The 24,814-nt window shown below is 30.5% G+C and overlaps 3 protein-coding genes and 1 long non-coding RNA gene across 4 annotated transcripts in view; all 4 read left to right on the top strand.

The window, feature by feature from the left end:
* LOC145323956 (uncharacterized) overlaps nucleotides 1-24,814 on the top strand; it is a 342,132-nt gene that overhangs the window by 1,421 nt on the left and 315,897 nt on the right. The window lies entirely within an intron of this gene.
* Nucleotides 1-24,814, top strand: part of LOC145323954 (uncharacterized) — a 34,928-nt gene that overhangs the window by 1,421 nt on the left and 8,693 nt on the right. Inside the window, exons 2-3 of the mRNA XM_080166569.1 lie at nucleotides 23,927-23,999; nucleotides 24,238-24,292. Of these exons, the coding sequence (XP_080022695.1) occupies nucleotides 23,941-23,999; nucleotides 24,238-24,292 (114 nt within the window). The 5' untranslated portion in view covers nucleotides 23,927-23,940. The remainder of the gene's footprint in view (nucleotides 1-23,926; nucleotides 24,000-24,237; nucleotides 24,293-24,814) is intronic.
* LOC145324612 (uncharacterized) lies at nucleotides 4,214-12,728 on the top strand. Its single transcript, XM_080167194.1, has 15 exons — nucleotides 4,214-4,303; nucleotides 4,488-4,542; nucleotides 4,609-5,696; nucleotides 5,777-5,936; nucleotides 6,055-6,167; nucleotides 8,888-8,931; nucleotides 9,197-9,322; nucleotides 9,957-10,067; nucleotides 10,252-10,319; nucleotides 10,471-10,558; nucleotides 11,109-11,164; nucleotides 11,254-11,297; nucleotides 12,344-12,374; nucleotides 12,488-12,530; nucleotides 12,619-12,728. The coding sequence occupies exons 1-15, from the start codon at nucleotides 4,245-4,247 to the stop codon at nucleotides 12,726-12,728; spliced, it is 2,196 nt and encodes a 731-aa protein (XP_080023320.1). The 5' UTR covers nucleotides 4,214-4,244.
* LOC145323957 (uncharacterized) lies at nucleotides 12,829-16,375 on the top strand. The gene is made up of 7 exons (XR_013881148.1): nucleotides 12,829-12,910; nucleotides 13,866-13,921; nucleotides 14,031-14,148; nucleotides 14,367-14,434; nucleotides 15,796-15,883; nucleotides 16,069-16,124; nucleotides 16,259-16,375. It is a non-coding gene; the product is annotated as an uncharacterized LOC145323957 (long non-coding RNA).

Genomic DNA, 24,814 nt, shown 5'->3' with positions numbered 1-24,814 from the left:
TGAAAAAGGTTTGTGATTTGAAAACAAATATTTTTCTTATCTTTTACTGATGTTAACGTAAAATAGGCTCGGCAGCTGATGCAGTAGCCGCCAAATTTATATTCATGATGTACATACATATATATACACCCTTGCTGCTAATTTAATGGCAGGTTCGACAAACTGACAGCTAGAGCCCCCGTATTTTGATTTAGTCGCACCCACTGAAGCTTTTTATAGTGCCTACTAAAAATGACGACATACTGGCCTATCATTGGTCATTGTATGACGTGATTTTTTTTATAAACAGTTTAAATAGCTTAGCACCCACTCTCAGCCTAAACTCTGTAAAAAGCTCTTTGAAGTAGGGCAATCAAAGGTAGAAATCATTAAAGAATCCCAGGGATCTAAAGCGATAAGACAATGACCGACAAATTAATGTACATCCCCAATGATGATACTCAAAATTACCCCTTCTGTAGATTACAATTAGTGGTTTAAACGTTCAGAAACTCAACTTATTTAATCAACCAATCAAAATCAATAAAAGTCCACAAAGTTTTTAAGCTAACGAATAGGATAAGTTTCTAATAAAACTTTGAGGACTAGTGTAATAAACAGCCCAATGTCCCCTCTCTCCCAAGTCCCTACATACTGAAACAGTAAAGAATAAAGTATGTTTTGTTGCTTACAAAACAGAAAGATTTTCAGATCAAATGTATTGTCAGCAAAAAAAATACCATGATTTTATAAAGAGAAATATGATGAGCACAGGGATATTTCAAGGATAAGACAATGGACGACAAAATGATTCTAATCCCTAATGATGATGAACATAAAGGTTATATACTGATAGTTAGAACCATCCAATCAAGCTTTAGGCCATTAAACGAGAAAGCTATATTATTAGACTTAATTTAAGGATTAAGGATTTAATTCAATATAGAGTTATATATTGAATATTGATATACAGATTAGATTAAAAATGAAAAACATTGCTCTATTTTCTTAGATAACCAAGTCAGTGAAGGGGCAGGACACTTGTAGAGATACTCCAAATAAAAAATTGTAACCCTATTATGTAAAGTAGTAAGCCTTTTTTTTTGTCTGTAGTTAAGTATTTATCTCTCCACTGATCCAATATGGTTCTCCTTTACAGTGAAGTTTCTTATAGGTTCGGGAAAGGTTTATAACTATTTTAGGGTGAGAGCATCTTCACCATTCCAAGAGAAATCAACCCTAGAAAATGTTATAATACAATGCAATAATAATCTTTAAGACTTACTTTGGATACTCTATTGTGTTTATTCAATATGATATGTCCTTAATAAAAAATTCTCAAACTGGATTTGATCCTGCCAATAAGTTTTTGCTAGGTAAGGTTCTATCAATCAACAATATAAAGTTTAGCTTTTCTTCTTTTATATTTCTGAGAGTATGTTTGCAATTATTGTGCAGCTACTCCAAAAATTTTTGTAGGAAGGGAGGGGACAATGATTTATAGATAATACTACTCTTTTCAAAAACTTGTTTTGTAACGTTATTGGTTGGGAGTTTAAATATGACCTTGGTTGGGTTGTACAAAAAGTGACTTAACCTTTAACAAAAATTTTTGTACATTAAACTTTTTTCCCTTAATATACCTTTTATTTTAAATATTACCCATTTGTTTCAAATATTATAGGAAAGGAAAAAGTAAAAACTTATATAAATCGGCTAGGTGGGTTGGGTTGGGGGGGGGGGGGGGGGTTCATGTGTATCCGTTTTAAGTAAGGAATTTCTTCCCCAAAAGGATTTATGTTGTGAGGATAAAAAAATTTGTTTAGCCAAAATGGCGCACAGTTCTTCCCTCCAGTGATACTCAATGAATCATTCTTTTGGTCGTACCTTTACCTTTGATGGTGCAATAATTTACGTGATAAAGAAGTTTTGTACTTAAGCCCTTCTGGTAAATTAGATTAATTAACCTACGCTGCATCTAAAATAAGATATCTGTACTTTCACATAAAGTGTTGGTTGAGCACTAATACCCCTTTCCCCTTATTTTTGACATAAATAGAAAATATGGGGAGGGGATTAGTTTATCTATGCCTAATTTCTATTCCCTAACCCCACTGGGCTACCCAGTACTCAATATAACCAAACCAAATCTGACCTAAAGTACTAAACAAACAGATGAAAACTCCCCTCAGCCCCCTTATTTCAAAAAAAGGAAAAGGGGTTTGGGGTGGGTAATCAGTGCTCATTATTGAATGTACCAAAAGAAACTGCTGACATATTATATTTGTAGTTACTTTTTATTTTATATTTTTAGTCATATTTTGTTTCAAATTTTTAATCAAATTGGGTGGAAAATATATTTCTTTTTTTGATAACAATGCTACTCTATAATTAACTTTGTCAGGCCATCTGACAGTTAGACAGTCACTCCATAGTGCTATGAGGGAAATGAGTGTGTGTGTGTGTAGCCATTGTTTCTTAGTGTTTGGACCTAAGTAGTCATGGAGAAGGACGAGACACTTTTGTATAGCCACTAGGGCTATCAAGCTCCACGCTCAAGTACATTATGACTTGACCCGCTGTCTCAAGGGAGCTACTCTTTGTTACCTCACCCTCGCCGAGTATGGCAGGTGTCCCAAATTAAGTCACTGTAATGAATGACGCTCTCCGCAGAGGAGCTTGGGATAAGGGTTGTACAGTAGACTATAAAAGTTGGAAAGATTTTTAATCAATATAATAGATTTGAAATCTGCATAAAATTTTAAGGATTTTTTATAAAATTCGTTTTTTATATAATTCTTTATTTAAAGGCGCAAATACGATTTAAGTTAATAAATTTTGACCAATAGGATAGCTGGATTGGAAACTACCTACGCTCTAATTGGTTGAATGATGTACGTCACTTAAACTTCTCCAATCAGAGCGCAGATAGTTTTCAATCCACCAATAACAGATCTCAAAATTATTTAACTTAATTTGTATTTGCGCCTTTAAATAAAGAATTATATAAAAAACTAATTTTATAAAAAATCCTTAAAATTTTATGCAGATTTCAAATCTATTATATTGATTAAAAATCTTTCCAACTTTTATAGTCTATTGTACAGATATTATCTACGTGACTATTAAGTATCCAAACCACTCAATAATCTCCCTACTTACACAACCAGGGGAAGTTGTGTTAACGTATTCAACTGAGAAATTCGAGTTGCCACATGGGGACTTGAACTCGAACTCTCATCACCTAACCCAGTTTGTTACCACTGAGCTACGACGCTCCTCTATGAGGGAAATATTATGACTTTATTAGCTTAAATTTTCAGTGTAGATTCATATCATTCTTCATCTAGATTGTTTGACCTTTCGTCCGTTGTTCGTGCTTCAGAAGACTTTTTAAAAAAATGCTTATTTTCTCTATTTCTTTTTTATGACAACTTTAACATCTGCTCTATAACTCACTTTGTCTGTTTGTCCATTCATGTTTTTTTGCACTTCTCTCTACTTGTCATCCTAGTTTATTTTGTATTATATAATCTCATTTGACAATATTTTTATTTGTGTCTAGCAATTATAAAATGCTAAAGTTTTAACTAGCTGCTACGCCACTAGGGACCTCTATTGGCGCTATGTTTTTTTTATTTCAAATATCTATTTTGAGAATGAAGAAAATTGTTGAGTTCAAGTCTCTACCCAAAGAAGATACTATTAAATTTTTTTTGTGATTTCTCTTGGGAGGGTGCTGGACTCTCCTTCAAAATAGTTATAAACCTTCCCGGAAGCTATGAAAAGCTACCCTTTTAAGGAGAACATGATTGGTTCAGCAGTTAGCGAGATTCTTTGGTACAAACATACAAACACACAAACATCATGTTACTTTATTATAAGGATTAGATACTGAAATTAATTGTTTGATAACAGTCTTTTGTTTTTGTTTATTCATTCTTATTTGAAAAATAAAAGATAAAGGGACAGACGGACAGACATCAAGCTACTTTGTATTATAGATTAGATACTGAAATTAATTGTTTGATAACAGTGTTTTGTTTTTGTTTATTCATTCTGATTTGAAAAATAAAAGATAAACATTCTGCACAAAATATTTTTAATTAAGCACAGTTATTATCTCTGTTGAAAATAAACCATTTAAGTGAATAAAAATAAAGAAAGTTTTTATTGCTTGTACAAGTTTAAAAAGAAATTTACAATTGTGATAAATTTTGTAAAGTTGTATTTTTATATAAATTTATGTCAGAATTTAGTTCAAAATGGTATGGTTGATCCTGTTAGCAGCAGGGGTCGCCAACACTTTTGCACAAGGAGACAGGTAATTTAATTTTTATTACAAAAATCTAAGATAGTGGGAGCCCGCATAGTCTAATATCAATTAGATAAAGTATTTGCAAAACATAATAAAAACTTTCTCCTCCATGAATAATTTCTTCTATTCACATATCCATGACAAAATTAAATAAATAGTCTAAGAAGTTAATTTTGAAGTTTTTTTTAAGGTGTGCTGTACCAGATGCAGATAAATGGGATTGTGGAATGATTGGTTCAAATAAGGTATATGTAAATTAATGGAGATTTAAGTTTCCTTAAAAGTTGTATGAACATCATTTTCTATACTAGACTAGTTGTGAAGCTGATGGCTGTTGCTGGAAACCTGTGTTGGTTGAAAATGGAACAAGAGACACTCCCTGGTGCTACCACTCTACTGATGATGAAAATCCCTGTGCTGTGGATGTAGTTAACTGGGGTGGTACTGATCCAGGCTTTACTGATGAGTACTACAACATCATGTATGGCTTATATGAAGCTAACCTTAACATAGATGGCTCTGGAGCTGTTGTTGCTGCGCCAGATCAAGAAACTCCTGGAGGATCTTACTACTACCACTGGATGAGAGATGCTGGTCTTAGTATTAAGGCTTGGCTGGACATAAATGATAATGATTATGATTCTGTGCATGTAGTACTTGATGCTTATGCTGGTTGGGTAAAAAAAGTACAGAACAAGACAGATCCCAATGGAATTGATGTAAGAGTAGAGCCAAAATTTGAAATTCCAAGTGGTGAGCCTTATACTGGTGGCTGGTGCAGACCCCAAACTGATGGTCCAGCTCTCAGAGCCATGGCAATGTCTAAGTGGGGAATGATCTTGGCCAGTACCGGCAAGGGAGATGCCAATGAAATCTGGGAAATAGTCAAGTATGACATGGCATGGGTAGAGGATCACTGGACAGAACTTGGATGTGATCTCTGGGAAGAAGTTAGGTCTGATGATTTTTATTTTAACAGAATGGCCTACATTTATTCTCTTAATGTTGCAGCAGACTTTGGAGATATGATTGGTGAGAGTGGGGCTGCATACAGAAGTCTAGCAGAAGAAATCAAAACTGCCACTAAAACTCATTGGAAAGATGGATTTCTGTATGAATCAGAAAATCGCCCAATTGATGGTGCTGTAATTCACTCTATTGCTACCTTTGGACAATACATGTTCCCACCTGAGTCAGAGGAGGCTGCAGCAACTATCAGAGTTATTACTAAAACTTTTTGTCAAGAATACCCAATCAATCAAGAAGAAATTGGTGCTGGTGAGGTTGGTATTCTAATTGGCAGATATCCTGGTGATAGATATGCTCATGGTAATCCTTGGCAATTGTTGACAGCAGTTCTTGGTGAAGTTTTCTACTTGGGTGGTCAGGCAACTTACAGGTAATTTTGAAGTACATATTTATATAAATTATTTACTATGTATTAATTCATACTATTAAAATTAATATGCTTTTGTTTAGAGAGGTTAGAAAGAGGGGAGACTATACCTTAAGCAGAGAGAAGAATAATGAATGGATGACCCTTTTAAAACTAAAGGATGGAGCCACTGCCTTAGAATTAGCAAGAGCCCAGGTTGCTGCTGGAGATGCAGTCATGACAAGACTCTTTGCTCATGTTCAGGTAACAATTGAATTATGAGCTAGTATTAATTAAGGATAATTTCATTTAGATATATACATTTCATAGTTGTTTAGTCAATTTCATCAATCTTGATTTTTTTTCATACATATTTTAATAGGATGCAAGTGGAAGAATCGATGAACAGATTGACAAAAAAACTGGAAAGCAATTAGCTGCCCAGGGTCTTACCTGGAGTTATGCCAATATCCTTCATGCTCTTCATGTTAGAAAGTAAGTATTAATAGTGATTTCATATTTGTGAAACATGTACTTAAATTCATCATGAAAGTAGACTAAGTGTCTATCTGTTTGCTTGATCAAAAGATCTGACTTACCCTTGAATCAAACAAGCTCTCTTTTACATTGAAGCCATAGAAATAATATTTTCAACACTGTGTTTCTCAGGCAGACAGACAGACTCTTAAAAATGAACTTACTTTTCACAGTTCAAAGTAGTTAAAATGGTAAATTTCTGCATTTCCAATGTACTTGGTATTTTCCTTTGCTTTGAAAGTTTAGTGTTTCAGGAGTTTTTATTTTCTACAAGTACAGGGTGCGCCACATATCCTTGGACTTTTTCTAAATTGTAAACAAATGAACATAAAATCGTCAATTTTAAAGATTTTATTAAATTTTAAAAACTGGGAAGAAAACTAGGTATATGACTATTAGATTATTGATTAAAATCGCCGCCAGCATCAATCACCGCCTTTGCCCGCCTCCTCAACCGCTGGCAGGCCCAGGTCAAAATGTACCTGTCCAAGATGGCGAAGTTCTCCTTGATAGTGGCAATGAGGGAGTCTTTGTGGCATGGGCACGTCTATTGGTGCATGCTTCAAAGTAGCCCTAGGCCCAAAAGTCCATTGAATTAAGATCGGGCTGCTTGGAGGTCCCATTTCCTTAGGAATGAGAGTAACCGCATGATCCTAATTCACCCAACTTTCAAGCTACCATTTGACATGGAGTCCTTTATTTAGACCACAGTTGAGCTATAACGACGTTCTATGCCTTTTTAGAAATGGCATGAAGATTCAAATAGGGTTGTCAGCGTAATCTATAGTCTAAAATGAGTTTTTAAGTTCCATACGGGTCTCTAAAGTCGAGAACCGAGAAATTTTCACGATTTTTTACGTTTTTGACATCTCTAAATCTGTCACATTTCACTTTGCCGAAGTACTACAGCCAAGTCATTTTAGATAGAGAGCTCTAGTCTTTTCTAGTGTATACTTTACTTATGTATCTAACAGTATCCCCAGCAAGTTGCATAACTCTACCTCATCTGCAGATGGGCTGAGGTCCGATTTATTGGGCCCTAGTCGAGAATCCAGATTATACCACCGGCACAACTCGAATCTGCCTTGTTGAACATAAGCGCGGCCAGCTCAGAGTACGAGCCCATCTTCGTCCAAAGATTGTATTGTGCTTAAAGGTTATTACCTAAGCTTTTTATAGTGGGGTCAAACGTCCTGCTTGGTCAAGTAGTTTTGACACTATGGCCGTTTAAAGAAAGTCCGAGGATATGTGGCGCACCCTGTATATTAACAACTGTTAAATAGAGTATAGAACCTAAGGGGATCATCTGCTTGTAATGGGATTCCTAATTCCAAATGGTGGATATTAGGTCAAGTAACATCTAACTGACAACTTACCATTTGATTTCATGACTTCATGAGAAGTCCTCACTATACATAGTAATGAGTTGAACCTGTTTATGGCCCAAGGCATTCCCCCTAATCTTACTATTTATGTTGTGCACCTGACATAGCAGCAGTAGGAACCATTTTTTACTTCTTTAGTTATGACATGGTGTTGGACAGAGATTCGAATCTATCACCTCACAAATGACAAACAGATGCCGTGTTGTGCATGTATATAGATAGATATTTCAATTTGTGGAAGAATTGTGGTGCTTTGTCCCTTTGTATTCCTAAGATTTGGGGTTTGCATGGCTGAAAGCTGGGCATTCTGTTAGGTAGTGTTCTACTGTTTCAGCGTCATCAAATTCTTCACATTGTTTACAGCTCGGTGAAGCTTCTATTTTCATATTGTTCAAATGGTACCCAAGTGTTGCATGGCCAGTATAAATCTGCGTAATCATGTTCATCATCCTTCTGGGCTTTGTTATTAATTTTCTCCATATACCATTTCTGACACTAGGTAGCATCATTTTTGTCTGTCTACATGTTGTGATCTTTTCCTTTATAGTTGTTCATCTTATTGTATTAACTGAAAAGTAAACTGTAAATTGTTTGCAGTAGATATATGAAATAAAGAAACTTAAAACATGAATAAACTAGGTAAAAGTTTTTGTTATTCAGTTGTGATCAATTTTCAAAAAGCAAACCTTTAGTATGTTATTGCTCAAAATGCTTAAAAAAGTAAATAGTGCCTAAGTAACATTTTACTTCAAAGATAGTTATTTCAATAAGAAGATTTATAATGTACATATTGTACAATATTCACAATACCTTCTTAGACGTTTCACTACTAAATAATTTTTAAAAATGTAGTAGGCATTTTATGATAAAGGCGTTTTCTGAGATGGGCATTTTTTGAGATAGGCGTTTTCTGAGATGGGCGTTTTTTGAGATAGGCGTTTTCTGAGATAGGCGTTTTTTGAGTATAGCCTTTCAAAGTTTGAATCTTAAAATTTTAATCTTCCAATATTATTTATAGATTTGCACATAAAGTAAAATAATACAAATTTTACATTAAGAACAATATATGATACATATATATGATTAGAGCTGCTGGAATTTTTAAGTCTACTTGCTACAGTGAATATTTACCCAAAAATTATTGCAATATTATCTTGTGCTACATATTTTCATTAAAGCCAGTGTCTTACAGTAAAATAAGAAATGTATTGTCAGAGCAAAGATTTATTGTAAATATGAAAGTAATTATATCTCTAAATTAATGAAAAAGTATATCATAAATTATTTGTTAAGGAATCTTGATCCAAGTGAGAAGACAACAACTCCTAGACCTACAAGTAATGTAACTAATGGAATTCAAACTTAGTCAAAATAACTTTTGTTTTACCAAGATAACTAAAACCTCAATTTCTTTTAAATACTATTTTAAAAAGTTTTCTTTTAAAACAGGAAATGAAATTAAAAAGATGTCTAAAACTTAAAATTATTTACAAATCATGTTATTTTAAAACCATAAAGAGTTAAATATTTATCTTTATTACTAATCCATATTGCATAGCTCAAAATTTATAGATCTTTACATATTTTAAAAATCTTTTAAAGCATCTACTACTACCACAACTACAACTACTACCACAACTACAACAACTACAACTACTACAACAACTACCACTACCACTACAACTACTACAACAACTACAACTACTACCACTACAACTACTACAACAAGTAAATTTTCATAACTAAAAAGATTATCTGACATAAATAATAATGAAAATATATGGCTTCTATAATATTAAAGAAACAATACACACTAAAACTATCTAAGCAGTGAATTGATATATGCTATGTTCTATGAAACTTTGTTGATAAAAAGTACATCTTAACCTGGATAACCTCTTGAGGACAGGATTTTTAATGTATCTCTAAACCAAATTATGCTATTGAAGTGCATGATTACACAGCCAAATTTCCTACAGACAACTAACCCTCTTATTGCATGACCATAGTCTGAGAAGTCCTAATTGGGCATGGTAATAAGTTGCGCCTATTTTGGTCCAAGACATTCCCCCTTCTCTGACTATTTATGCTGTGCACCTGACAGCAGTAGGAACCATTTTTAACATCTTTAGTTATGAAGTGGAGTCAGGTCTAGATTTAAACTTATTACCTTCCTTGCATGTTAAGCCACAGTCTCAGGTTTTGTGGGGAAAGGATAGGTGCTGATGGTTCAGTGGAAACTATTTGTGTTTGCTAAACTTAAATATTTTAATACTTATTCTAATAATGGTTTGTTTTAATATTTTAAAGCTTCCTTTATAAAATATTGTGATTAACATAAACTTAAAATCTTCATATTCAGTTCCTCCAAGAAGTTGCTGTAATAAGATTGAGTTTAAATCTGATGAAGGAATAAATGACAACTTTCCTGAATATGTTGGTACATACACCAAAGTTGATACTGATTCAACTGGTAAGTTATACAGAAAATTTTGCTTAATTTGGGTGATGGCAGACCATTAGATTATTGCCATTGTTAACTTCTAAAACAATTTTACACTGGAAAGTTATATGCTGTAGAAACTAGTTAGAATTATCAAATCAATGGTTAATGTGTAACAAATTAAAAAAGCAAAAATTTTATTTTTATAACTTAGATCATGGTATATTTCTGAAGACTGATGGAAATGTTTATCTGCACTATGTCAATGACATATTCTTCAAGGTACTTTGTCTTTATCATACAAACAATTAATTTACATTAAGACACATAAAACATAAAAGTAATCTTTTTAAATTTATAAAGTATAAGTAAACTATTTCTCTATTTTTTCTAATAATTGAAAAGCAACACAATAGCTAAATCCATGATTTAGTTTGAAGCATGGATACTAAATAATGAGATTGGTAATGATACTTCTTATGTAATTAATGAGAATCCTAAAGATTGTCCTGACTCAGAAGGTAATTATTATACTACTAACAAGAGAGATTTAGTATTTTGTCCTAAATATATCCATCTTATTGTGATAGCGTTCCTAAGAATATTGAAAGGATGCCTGCAAGAAATACAATGCTTAAACTGCCATAAGAAGACCCAATACCTCAAATTTGAAGCCTCTCGCTTCAATAACAAAAAAAATATAAGAATTTCAAAATGACTTTTTCAAAATAAAAATACCACATTTTATAGTCAAAATCACTGAAAAAATTGGTTTAATTTGGGTTTGTAAGCGTTAAAATCATAGTGAACACAAATGAAACTAATAAAAGCTCAGCTGTGATTGGTTATTGAGCTGGTTTGGCCTTTTGATTGACTGGAAATACTACAGTACTCTTGGTACAATGTAAGTTAAACTGAATTTTTTTTATGATTTTGACTATAAAAATGGGTATTTTTATTGTTGAAATAAAATTAGTTACTTGCAACCTACATTTTTGCAAAAAATAAACTTTAAAAAATAAATAAAAAAGAAATTTAATTTGTTTACAAATATTTACAATTTATCTTTAGAACAATCATGGTTCTGGTTTAGTAATGATGTATGGGAATCAGATTCTTCAGCTAAGGTTAAGACAAACTAAATTTCATTTCATTATAAAATTATATTACATAATAATCTCTCAAGAGCATTCTTATAAATTTGAAGATTTTTCAGGTTGTTTGTGCTGACCCAATCTATAATTGTTGTAACAATCTCAAGTGGGTATATTTTAGAAAAACTTATATTTTTTAACAATTTGAATGATTAAATATTGAGTTTGCTTAAAGGAAGCCTGCAAGAAATACCACGCTTTAACTGCTGAAAGACTGCCACAAGTAGACCCAATACCCCAAATTTGAAGCCTTCAGCTTCTATAACAAAAAAGTTCTAGGCATTTTAAAATGACATTTTATATACAATGAAAATTTTGAAAGAATTGCAGTGCTAATGTTAGAAATTTTGAAATTAAACTACGTGGCCTAGAAACAAAATTATAAGCTTATTTTTGTCATAAATTTAGGCAACCAGTAACTAATTATATTTTTACAATAAAAATACTCATTTTAGTCAAAATCATTAAAAAAAATTAAGTTTAACTTGCGTTGTACCGAGTGTACTGTAGCCAATCAGAAGGCCGAATCAGCTAAGCAACCAATCACAGCTGAGCTTGTATTAGTTTACCCCTTTGTTTCCGCTATGATTTTCATTTAAAAATACAATTTTAATCGAATTTTGACTATGAAATGTAGTGTTTTTATTATAAAAATGTAATCAGTTACCTGCAATCTAAATTTCTGACAAAGATAAAGTCATAATTTTGTGTCTAGGCGACGTAATTTAATATTGTTTTTTTCTTTTATAAGCATTGTAAATCTTTCAAAATTTTCATTGTACATAAAATGCTATTTTGAAATGCCTAGAACTTTTTTGTTATTGAAGCTGAAGGCTTTAAATTTCGGGTATTGTGTCTACTTGTGGCAGTCTTTCAACAGTTAGAGCGTGGTATTTCTTGCAGGCGTCCTTTAATGCATTAGAAGCTGTTTTAAATTCAAATTTTAGAAATCCATCAAATGAAGAATTGTAACATTCTTAATACTTAAATATTTATGAATTCTTATCATTACACTTATTTAATATTGATCTGCTGCCCTAAGATTTTTTTCTTTTTTTTTGAATTGTGAGAAAAATTCAGTTTTTGAAGGAGCTCCCTCTCCCCCAATGGATTTAATAAAATTCATTTTGATACTGTAGATGTTGTTTTCAGGATGTCCTCAACTGGTGTAATTGCAAATCAGGCAAATTACAATTTTTTCAGTTAATTATCTAGCTTAGTAGCCATTTAACTTGACAATTTTGATATTTTTTGAAAAATTTTCATGAAATAAAGAATTTATTTATACTTTGTTAGTTTCCTGAGTTTCTTGGCCAATATTCACTAACATCAATACAAGGTATTATACACCAAAACTATGTCAAATATATATCAATATATAATATTATTTTAAAACTATCAAATTTTATTCCACAAATATTTTTTAGAATCAAACCATGGTGTATTTAAAAAGACTGATGGAAATGTATATCTACATTATGTCAATGATCAATCACATAGGGTATGTTACTTTTATATTCCTGCTATAAACAATTAATATTCAACTCAACAGCATTTAATATTATTTCTCATTAAATAGTTCTTAGGTAAATGAAGTTGTTTTAAAATTAATATTAAAAAAATCTGTTTATTTTGAAGCCTGGATTCTTAGTGAACACATCGAAAATGATACTTCTCGTGTAATCAATGATAATCCTGACATTTGTCCTGAAGCAGAAGGTATATATTACATTAAAGGACGCCTGCAAGAAAAACCACGCTTTAACTGCTGAAAGACTGCCACAAGTAGACCCAATACCTCAAATTTAAAGCCTTCAGCTTCAATAACAAAAAAGTTCTAGGCATTTTGAAATAGCATTTTATGTACAATGAAATTTTGAAAGATTTCCGATGCTCATAAAAGAAAAAACAATATTAAATTACATCACCTAGACACAAAATTATAACCTTATCTTTGTCAGAAACTTAGATTGCCGGTAACTGATTACATTTTTACAATAAAAACACCTCATTTCATAGTCAAAATCTATGAAAAAAATCGATTTAAATTGCATTTTTAAATGAAAATCATAGCGGAAACAAAGGGGGAAACTAATACAATCTCAGCTGTGATTGGTTGTTAAGCTGATTCAGCCTTCTGATTGGCTACAGTACACTCGGTACATTAATTTTTTTAATGATTCTGACTATAAGAATGGGTATTTTTATTGTAAAAATATAATTAGTTACTGGAAACCTAAATTTATGACAAAAATAAGCTTATAATTTTGTTTCTAGGCTACATAGTTTAATTTCAAAGTTTTCAACATGAGCATTGCAATTCTTTCAAAATTTTCATTGTACATAAAATGTCATTTTAAAATGCCCAGAACTTTTTGTTATAGAAGCTGAAGGCTTCAAATTTGGGGTATTTGGTCTACTTGTGGCAGTCTTTCAGCAGTTAAAGCGTGGTATTTCTTGCAGGCTTCCTTTAAAGAACTGAACAATTAGAAATCTTTCTCAACTAGATTTATATGGAAAAAGTCTACTTTATCATTAAGAAATATATTTCAAGTAATATATACTCATTTTAAACCGTATATCTTGTGACTCAAGTAATATTAGCTTGGTTGTTAATATTTAAGACATGTGGTTATAATTTTAATATGCTACTCTAGTTAAATGTCTTTTTTAGCCCAAACCTGGAGCTGGCTTAACAATAATGAATGGGAAGAAGATTCTACAGCACAGGCTAGAATAATATTAAGTTTGTGTTGTTAATAATTAATTTTAGATTTTTTTTCAACAGTGGATGCAAAATTTCTAATTAATTAAAAATCCATTTTTAAAAATTGTATAGGTTACTTGCGATGATTCCTTTTGTTGTGAAAGTGTAAAATTTACTTCATTGATGGGAATTAGTGAAACTTATCCTGAGGTTGAGGGAAAGTACACTAGATTTGAAACTGATGTTGATGGTAATTTTATAAGATTTATTATTAGTTGGTTTGATACATATATGGTAGTATTTTATTATTTATTACAAAAGTAAGTAAATAAATTTGATTTCAACTCATATCTCACCATGACTCTTCATTATCCTGTTTATTCATTATATTAGGAAATCCATAATGAAAAGAAAACAATGATCTGTTTTCTTTTATAATTAATGTATGATTAGTTTACAAACATGTAGGTCATGGGGTATTTAAAAAGACAGATGGAAATGTATACCTCCACTATGTCAATGATCCATTTTATAAGGTAAAAAACTATAGTTCTTCAGAAACATATTTTTATCATACAAATATTTTGTCAAAATAGCATCAATCATAGAGAAAATAATAAAAGAGAGAAATCGAGGTATTTGAAGGACTAAAATAGGCAGTGGGCCTAGAGGCCTATATTGAGCAATTGCCGCGCTGAATTTTTAATGTTATTCCACCACTTTTCAAAATGGGAATATCTTAAAATTAAATATAATTTCAAGACAATTATAGTTGCTGTTTGAAGCATAAATCTAATTTTTATAGGATGATATAGAAATATTTTGAATTATCATCCATTCTGATGAAACCTAATGAAAGAATATAAAATTATCATAATTAATTTTTCATGACTTTGCTACTGACTTTAATCATAACACTCATTATTAGCTTATAAGATTTATATTGCAGTCTATCTAACTTATATTTTTTAATAAATAAACGTTTTTAAAATTTAATATGAACATTCGATTGTAAATTATAATAATCAGTTAATCAGTGCCATCTAGCTTTGGATATAGAACTAGAATATCAAAGCGTTCATCAATTTTTATTTTGCCTGTATTTTTCTTGTTTTGGATTTTTGTCACTAAAGGGCCAAACCCTGAGGGGTAAATAACATCACTTGAAAATGTTAAAAATATTGTAAAAACGAGTATTGTCTGAGAAAGAACATAGATAGCATTACAGATTATTCACTTATTTAGATTATTCAGTTATGAAATTTTTTATTTAATATTTAGCCTTAGTTTTAATGTATGTCTTTGAAGTAGACAACTAGCGAACCTGGTGGCTGAGAGCTAAACTATTAATTTTTTATTAGTAAACATTTAAAAGTTGTATCATGTTAATTAGATTTAAATATTACATTTAGGCTAATTTGAAAAAAAATAAATTTTTGATCATAAAAGGTGAACCCTCCTATTTTTAAACTAGGCGAAACATACTTTTCTGCTGCACTAAGACCGCCCACGGCTGTTTGTTTTTTAAGATTCTAAATCAAATTGTATTTTAAATATTTTCTTTAATTTTTTTAAAAACATAATAAATTACAGAAAAATAATAATAATTAATAAGATAAAATTTTTTAAATTTTTTTTTACATATATAGAATAGGTTATGATTAAGATGCAAAAAGCCGCGGACGGTTTAGATAAATAGCAGACAAATTATTTTAGTAGGGGGGAAGTAATATTTTACAATGAAATTGGGGTGAGTATTCATCCTCTTATCCTTTTTCCTTATGGCATCAATACAAAATTATTTCTATTGTCATGCTATTTAGATAATCCATATATGCTACCACACCAAGAATTAACTTCAAAAGAGCTTTAAATAATAGTAGTTACTTACAAATAGTTTGAAGCCTGGGTTATAAGTGAAAATCCTGATGATGATCATGGTTTTGTGATGAATGATTATCCAGAAGAATGTCTTGAGGGTGAAGGTAAAAAAAACTTATATTGAGATCTGTGAATTTAATTTTCTTGAGTTGCAGATTTAAAATGAATTTTTTTTTAAAGCTTTGCTAGATGGTATCAAAAAAATGATTGGAACTCCATATTGAAAGAAAAAATCTTAGTTTTACACTAAAATTAAAGGTAATGAAGTCAAGTTATTTTATTTTTCAAGGTCAAAAATGGAGCATGCTTATTGATGATAATTGGCGATATGATTATACAGCACAGGTAAACAATAATGATATTGAAATCAAGCATATATAATCTAACTTTGATAATCATAAAAAAAAGTTATACCTATGCATTTTCTCACAAGTTGAAAATTATTTATATAGAAATACCATTATTATTCTTTTATTTAGGTTAATTGTGATGATTCTTAAAGTGAAAAATGAATTCATGCAATTGTATATATGTAAAATTATCTGAAATTTCAATAAAATGTAATTAAGTTTAGTTAAATATATTGTTTTAGTACATTAGCTATTAGATAACTAGTCCTAGTTATTTGTCTATTAATGTCATGCAACAAAAATTAGTTTTCAAATCTGCCAAAAGAGAGTGTAATGATTATCTTGCCTGTCCCCAAATTCCTGAAAGATAATAAGGGAATGTAAAATATATTTTAATCTAGTAAAATTTGTTAATTAATTTATTATAGTTGTAATTCTTAAAAAATCTTACATTAAAAAAAAAAGAATAGTTATTTCTCGTATCGTATTATAAATGGCTTTCCGCGGATATAGAATGTACAATTATAAGATTAAAACTAGTTTTTTTAGCCCCGGGTGCCGGAGGCACCGACTAAAAAAACTGGTTTTAATTTGAACTACTCTCTGTCTGCAAAACTATATATATTCAAAACTAACATAGCAAGTAACGGCATTTCTTGCGCAAGTCCCCAAACTCAGTCAGAAACTGCTAAATTCTTGCAAATTCCCTTTAAGCCAGTCCCCAAAGTCTGAGACTCCTAAAGATTGAATATTCGATCCATTGTCCCCTCCCTTACTCCCTGGCCACTAGCACACTGTTTTTTTCTTCTGTCAGTTATACTTTTTACATGTACCTAAAACAAGGATGACAACATCCATAAGCAGCGAAGCACAAAAATTGTGGATGGGAATACGTAGAAGTAGATTTAAAGTGTATTTATTAAAATCAAGAATAAATTTATTGGAGAAAAAACAGGAAACCTTGTTTTATTTTGTATGATGAAGACGGTTAAAGTAAATTGCAAACTAGATGCACATAACAATGGGAAAAAATATTTTAAAACTGTTAATGCAAAAAAGTTTTAATAAACACCAAAGATATGGGGAAATATGTCAAACATGTAAAAATAGCCAAAAACCTGCAAAAAGGCAGTCTGACTATCATTGTTGTTTTCTTCAAACGACAGGTAATTTAATTTTGATATCTTTAACTAAAAAAATTTCGAAAATCGGACCATAAACACCAAAGATATGGGGAAAAATGTGAAAAATATAAAAATAGCCAAAAACCTGCAAAAAGGCAGTCTGACCGTCTGTTGATTTCTTCAAATGACGGGAAATTTAATTTTGATATCTTTAACTGAAAAAATTTTGAAAATCGGACCATAAACACCAAAGTTATGGGGAAAATTTGGAAAATATAAAAAATAGCCTAAAACCTGCTTAAAAGCAGTCCGACCGCCATTGATGTTTTATAATTGTGCTCCTTAATGATGGGAATGTTGTCAAAAAATTTCAGCTTTCTATCTTTTGTAGGAGCCGAGAAAATCACGTTTCCCCCAATTCATTAATTACGGACGGACAGACGGACGGACATTGCGAATTATAGAGTAGCTTCGCTACTAAAAACACAGATTTGTTTATGAATTATTGAATAAAGAATAGAATAAGCATTTTAAATGTCTTATAATTTATAACAATTTATGTATTAAAAGATTCTTAGGTTTCGAACCTTTAACCAAATTGGATCAGATTTAATGTTGATCGAATTTGTAGCTGACTTTAAAGGTTTGAATTTTATCATGGAACTTTTAACATTTAATGCATTCACTCCAAAGATGATCTAGAAAATATGGGAAAATAGGTAGAAGATTTGGGCTACTAATATATATTATACGTACTATTTGTTTTTCAATCGTATTTACTAACTACCAACTTCACTCAAGTCAGCCATGTTTGTTTGTTGAGATTTCTAAGGATGGTGGAAGAATGCTTATTTGAACAAATTTAAGTTGTAATTCTGTCAAAATATGCAATAAGATGAATAAGTTACAAAAAAAAATTATTTAACTCAAAATTGATTGAAAATGCTCCATTTTTAAGAATTATTAATTAAAAATGTATGTTTACTGTTTTTATTTTTCTGTCATATTTGTAAAATGTATTTTTGCTCAATTGTCTTTTTCTGAGTTGTTTAGATATCATAGTACATTCATATGCGCATGCTTCAAATCTTTTCATTTGGTCCACTACAATTATATCATTTTCATTTCTATTCTTTTTTTATTCTATTGGTAATTTTCTTAGGTAAAGTCAGATTTAGTCTTATTTAAATTAGAATTGAACAAAAATAAATTGATGAGATAGCCTGAAGTGCATCTGTTTGAAGAATCTTGCTCATATGCTGTGCATGATTAGATGGTTACATGTCATGTAGACAAGCAACCCTTTGATTGCACAACCTTTGTCTGGAAGTCATAATTGTGCATGGAAATAGCCTTTTTTTAGGGCCAAGTCATTCCACCTATTCTGACTACATAGATTGTGCACTTGCATAGCAGCATTAGGAACCACTTTTAACATATTTGGTTATGACACAGAGATGAGCCAAGATTTTCCCTATCACATTCCCAACAACAAAAGGATACACCAAAGTCATGGATTAATAAATTGCTGGGAAACAGAAGTAAAACAATAGTCATAAAGGGAAAGGGGTAAAATCCATAAAGGTTGTGTGTTTTGAGTTAAAAACAGTAGTAAATAGAACGATAAAAATTTATGTTAACTTTAAAATTTTTTTTGTCTATAGTTCTTTTCAATAAGAAATACACATATTTAGTAAATATTATCGTTCTACTACTATTTTTAAGCCTTAAAACACACACTTTTACGGATTTTACCTGCAACCTACCTTTCCCTTTTTAAAAACATTATCGTCTCCCAATATTTCTTAGCTGCTAAATATTTAAAATCATAATAAAAAAAGAGTGGGGAATTTTTTTTAGCCTCTATCTAAAGCCCTGAAAATTAATACCTGCAATTAGTGTCTTAAAAAATTACTCACTTATTGGAAGTATGGAAATACTTACATTTTATGACTTGGAAACAGGGAATCTAATCTGCCTAAATTTAATATTAGAGTATCCTTTGCTGATGGATGGATATATACTCAAACAAACTTTCCAACCCAATGTGTAGACAGGCTTTTCTTTTTAGAAAAGACAAAATTTGTTTTAAAGTTTAATCATATTATGTCAATGTCTATTTTATTAAATCCAGTTAATGATTATAATAAAAGTTTTATGATTAACAATTTTAATTTAGCTTTTCTCAGAAAATAAATCATTCTTATCTTTAGACAATATTTATTGTTTACTCTCAAAAATTACTTACATAAGCTCTTGTTGCATTCAAACTGATATATATTATTTGTATAGTGGAAAAGCAAAAAAAAAATTCAATGTCTACTCGTCTGTAAAGGTAGAAGTGTGAAATTTCTTGAAAAGGCAACTCTGATGTCTTTCTACTTGAACTCACATTTTGTTCTGTCCATTTATTATTTTTCATTTAATTTGATTTTAGATGTTATACTGCTTATATTCCCTTAATTTCACAATATCTTTATGTGACCATTCTCTTGACAATATATTAACCATTCTCTTAAAGGGAGTGTGAACGTAAAAATTTCTCATCTGATTATTAAATCTTAACATTTTCTAAGCATATTTCACTACACTGATCAACCAAAAACGTCTTATTAACAAAAATATCCAGGAATAATGCCTTGATTTTATGGTATTTTGGGAGGGAAAAAGGAAAAAACAAGGAAAATCTGAACGTTTTTCTTTCTTATAATGTTTGTAGGGATATTTAAACTGTTTTTAACCTATTTTTGAATGGGGGGTCAAAAAGATACTAGGACACCTATAGAATCAGACTGCAGAGCCCAAATTTGAATTAAGTCCCCAATAAACTTTTTTTGGGGGATTTAAAAATTAATTTATAGTGTTGCTGTAATCATTTTGACTGAAGCAAAAGCTCTTTTTTTACTTCGGGTAATATTGTGGCTTACAGAACATTTTTATAAAATTCACTTTATATTGATACAATAAAAAAAACATTACTCTGTTCATTGGAAATAATTTTTTTTCCAAAACAATTAACCCATTAGTGCCGAGCGCCACTTTTATGGGCCGATTTAGCTGAAAGTTTCAGGGAAGCTTTATAATGGTCAAAATGGAATTCGCATTTTTTTGTTTTGCTCTAGTGGCGTGCACAGGAAAGTTGCAAAAAAACCCAGTTTGGCTCGGCAATAAATACCAACCAGGCATTATTACCCGTTTTGGGCGGTTTCCGCCGGCGTTAAAACCCGGTTTTGCTGTAAAAACCCGGTTATTTTGAACAAAAATCGAAAAATGTAATTTTTGAACGCCAAAAGTGAGATGAACACTTTTTAGAACTTTGATACGATCCGAAATTGAAAACTACACAACCTCATGTAATCTAAAGAGCTACAAGTAATATATGAAGCGATTTATTTCAAATTTAGTGTTTCGGCTATAGGTGCCGCCATTTTCGAGTAAAAAAACCCGTTGGTTGAAGTTTTAAAAGACACACACTACAAAAAAAGAAAATACAAAATTTGGGTGTTACATATCAGAAAACAAGAATAAAACTATTGGGTGACACCTATAGAGATTACTAGGGTTATTAGGGTGGCTCAAACCCTTACTAATGACGTAAACTGTTATTTTTATTGGTTGAAAAGTTAAAACCGGGTAATAAAAACCGAAACCGAGCCGGGTTTTAAAACTTTCGGGTATTTATGGCCAAGCCGAACCGGGTCATAATAGGGCGTAAAAAATCAATTAAAAAATCATATAAAAAATAATAATTTGAATAAAACGAATTCACAAATAGATGTACTTGTCAATAAACATTAGATTTCACGAAAAAAATCAGCAACTTTACTATAAAAACAAAAAAGTTAGAAGGGGTATTTTGAATTTTCATGATTTTCAAATTTTGTTGAGCTATACTGGCAAACGGAAGTAAGCTAAACTGCCTGCTCCAGGGGGAAATGAAAGCCAGGGTAGTAGAGGGGGGATTCAAACTGAGAATGATGCAATTATGAAGCCGGAAACTTTTTTTTTTTCCATTTTTCGGAACCGGGTTTTAATGTCCGGTCCGGCACTAATGGGTTAATTTCATTGAAAAATCTAACATTTACAATAAAACAAATAATTCTGAAATCTAACCAATAAGAAGTCTTGTTTTATTTCAATTCCTAACAATTCAAAAAAAGAGTGTTTTCACAAAGTGACTTATTTCCAATGTAGTTAAATAATTTTTATTTAATTAAAATGAAAAGAATGAAAACCATACACATAAAAGATACATTCTTTTTAAAATTATTTTTAAAAATAAGTTTGAATAATCTTATTTTATAACGCATTTGTATATGTGACAAAAATAAATTTGTTGTATTTCATAAACATTTGTTGTCATTTAACCCTTTACAGCCATTTTTTATGTTTTTAAAATAAGTGAGAGAACACAAACATGTTAATGTTAATTCGTTGATATATTATAAAGAATTAACTTTTTAGTGAATTTTTATAGTAAAATCATAAGGCCTAATTTTACTCTATACCAGAATACAATATTTATGAAGCAAAACACTCTAAAAGCTACGAATTTTACCCAAATAAAAAAAAAAACTTTTGCTTCGGTCAAAATGATCACGGCAACAGTAAAAATTAATATTTAAATCCCCCCAAAAAGTTTATTGGGGATTTAATTCAAATTTAGGCTCTGCAGTCTGATTCTACTGGTGTCATAGTATATTTTTTATATACGTTTTAAAAATAGGTTAAAAACAGTTTAACTTGTCATATATAGTTCAAACAATTAACTTACTGGTAATGATTTATTTTATGATATAAAATTGCCAATTAGTTTTTTTATAACGTAGTAATTAGGTAATAAAGACATATTTTAAATTCGTATTATTGACAAAAAAATACCTCACTGTCTACAAAGGGTTGAATCTCATAGGTTATTTAAAATAATAATATCCTTTTTTATTGTGTTGGACAATAAATAACCCACTTTCGAGAATTAGTTTACACTATTATCAGACTGTTTATAAAGAAATATTGCGTCTTTATTATTTACAAATTTGTAATTAAAGGTGGGCGAGAGATGGGCCATCTAAAGTTAATTGGATACTAATAAAAAACCAGTTTCTAGCTTTGTTATTTTATTTGGTTTTCAATAAAAAATATTGCTTATTTTATCAATTTCTAAGTAACTATACATTGGTTTAAAGCAAGGATTATGTTAAAAGTCAGCTTAACCGCTAGGAAAAATCAAGAACTATGTGAAAAAGTTTAATTTTAGCTACAATGGGAGAAAAAAGCAATTTAATGCACATTTTATATAATACGTAAAATTTCTTCCTTTCCCTGTACCTTATAAAAATCGTAGGAAAAAGCCGCTTTTTAAGCAAACAAAAGCGCGTTTTGCTCTATCTGTGAGATATTATGAATGAGATAATGTTAAGATTTGATATTAAGATGAGAAAAATTTACGTTCACAGTCCCTTTAAAATAATCTTATTTGTTAAAGGAAGCCTGCAAGAAACACCACACTGCTGAAAGACTGCCACAAGTAGACCCAATACCCCAAATTTCAAGCCTTCAGCTTCTATAACAAAAAAGTTCTAGGCATTTCAAAATAGCATTTTATGTACAATAAAATTTTGAAAGATTTCCAATGCTAATGTTAGAACTTTTTAAATTAAACTACGTGGCCTAGAAACAAAATTATAAGCTTATTTTTGTCATAAATTTAGGTTTCCAGTAACTAATTATATTTTAACAATAAAAATTACCATTTTTATAGTCAAAATCAATAAAAAAAATTAAGTTTTACTTGTGTTGTACCAAATGTACAGTAGCCAATCAGAAGGCTGAATCAGCTAAGCAACAAATCACAGCTGAGCTGGTATTAGTTTCCCCCTTTGTTTCCGTTATGATTTAGTTACCGGTAATCTAAGTTTCTGACAAAGATAAAGTCATAATTTTGTGTCTAGGCGACATAATTTAATATTGTTTTTTCTTTTATGAGCATTGGAAATCTTTCAAAATTTTCATTGTACATTAAATGCTATTTTGAAATGCCTAGAACTTTTTTGTTATTGAAGCTGAAGGCTTTAGATTTGGGGTATTGGGTCTACTTGTGGCAGTCTTTCAGCAGTTAAAGCGTGGTATTTCTTGCAGGCGTCCTTTAAATTGAAGTAAGTACTATAAAAAATAATGAATTAAATTCTAATGTCAATAAGGTGAAATCAGTTCTATAAAAATTATTTATGTAATTTGTTTACCAATAGTTATAAAACATTTGAGAAGATAAACAAAGTACATCAAATATATCAGGAAAAAAACGCCAGTCTTTATCTTTTCTTTCATGCTTCAAGTTATCAGTAAATAAATAAAATGAAAATTTTTGAATTTATTATTTAAATTTAGTAGAAATATTTTTATTCAGTAATAATAAATTTGCCTTCTAAATCTTGTATGTTTTAAGCAACAAAGAGATTTTATCTAACAAACAGGGATGTCCAAGTTATATTTTGAGGGGGTTAAAATAAGGTATATAAAGGTTTGGGGGGGGGGGGAAGGAAAAAATTTGAAGGGAGGGATGGTTAAAAGTTAGAATTTTAATGTTTGTGAGAGTTAAACAAACCTTAACATCCTCCCCCTTGGACATCTATGCTATTAAAATCAGTAATGAATTAATTTAAATTGATTTCAGGTAGAATTAAAAAAATGAAGGTGTTACTTCTGCTGGCTGCAGGAGCTACCCTAACTCTTGGACAAGGTGACAGGTATGGTTGTTTTATTTAAGAAAATTAAAAATCATCTAATGTTCAAAAACATTGCACTTTAAGAAAAAAATATTTACATTCTATAAAGCTTAGGATGCCTTACACTGTCTATTTGTATGTTTGTCTTGCATTATATGTTAAGATGTAGTTCAAGAGAGTTTTAATAATACTTTTTTCAGGTTTTACAAGAAAATCATTGTTAAAATTTATTTTGAAGTATTAATATTACTATTCTTAGATGTGATGTATCAAATGCTGATAAATGGGATTGTGGTATTGTAGGCTCAACCCAGGTAAGACAATACATTTTAAGTATTGAAAGTAATTAATTGTTTTATTAATTGAAGAATTATTAAACAAATATTTTGTCAAATCTAATTACATAAGAGTAAAGCGTTCTTGAAGCTTAACATTATCCCAATTATAATATAAAAGTATCACTAAGAAAGTTGAGAAATAAGAGGACAATATTTTGGTCAGTCAAGTACCAGAGTCAGACTTTCATATAATTATGTTGGTAGCTTGTATCCAATAATTAATTTTTTTCTGCACACAAATAGGATTAGAATAACAAGGCCCAAAATTAGGAAAGTCAAGTACTGAAAACGTACTTCACAATTTTTTTTGTGCTCTTTACTGTCTATACTTCTTGTACTTGACTATCACATATTTTCTTAAAGGGAGTGTGAATGTAAAAATTTCTCATCTGATTATCATTTTCTAAACACCTTTCACTATACTGATCAACCAAAAACTTCCTATTAAAAAAAATATATAAGATTAATGCCTTGATTTTGCGGCATTTTGGGAGGGAA

This window comes from Acartia tonsa, chromosome 7 (assembly GCF_053477335.1).
Source record: "Acartia tonsa isolate MP-2025a chromosome 7, ASM5347733v1, whole genome shotgun sequence".
Lineage (NCBI taxonomy): Eukaryota > Metazoa > Arthropoda > Copepoda > Calanoida > Acartiidae > Acartia > Acartia tonsa.
This window is presented reverse-complemented; position numbering and strand designations above follow the sequence as displayed.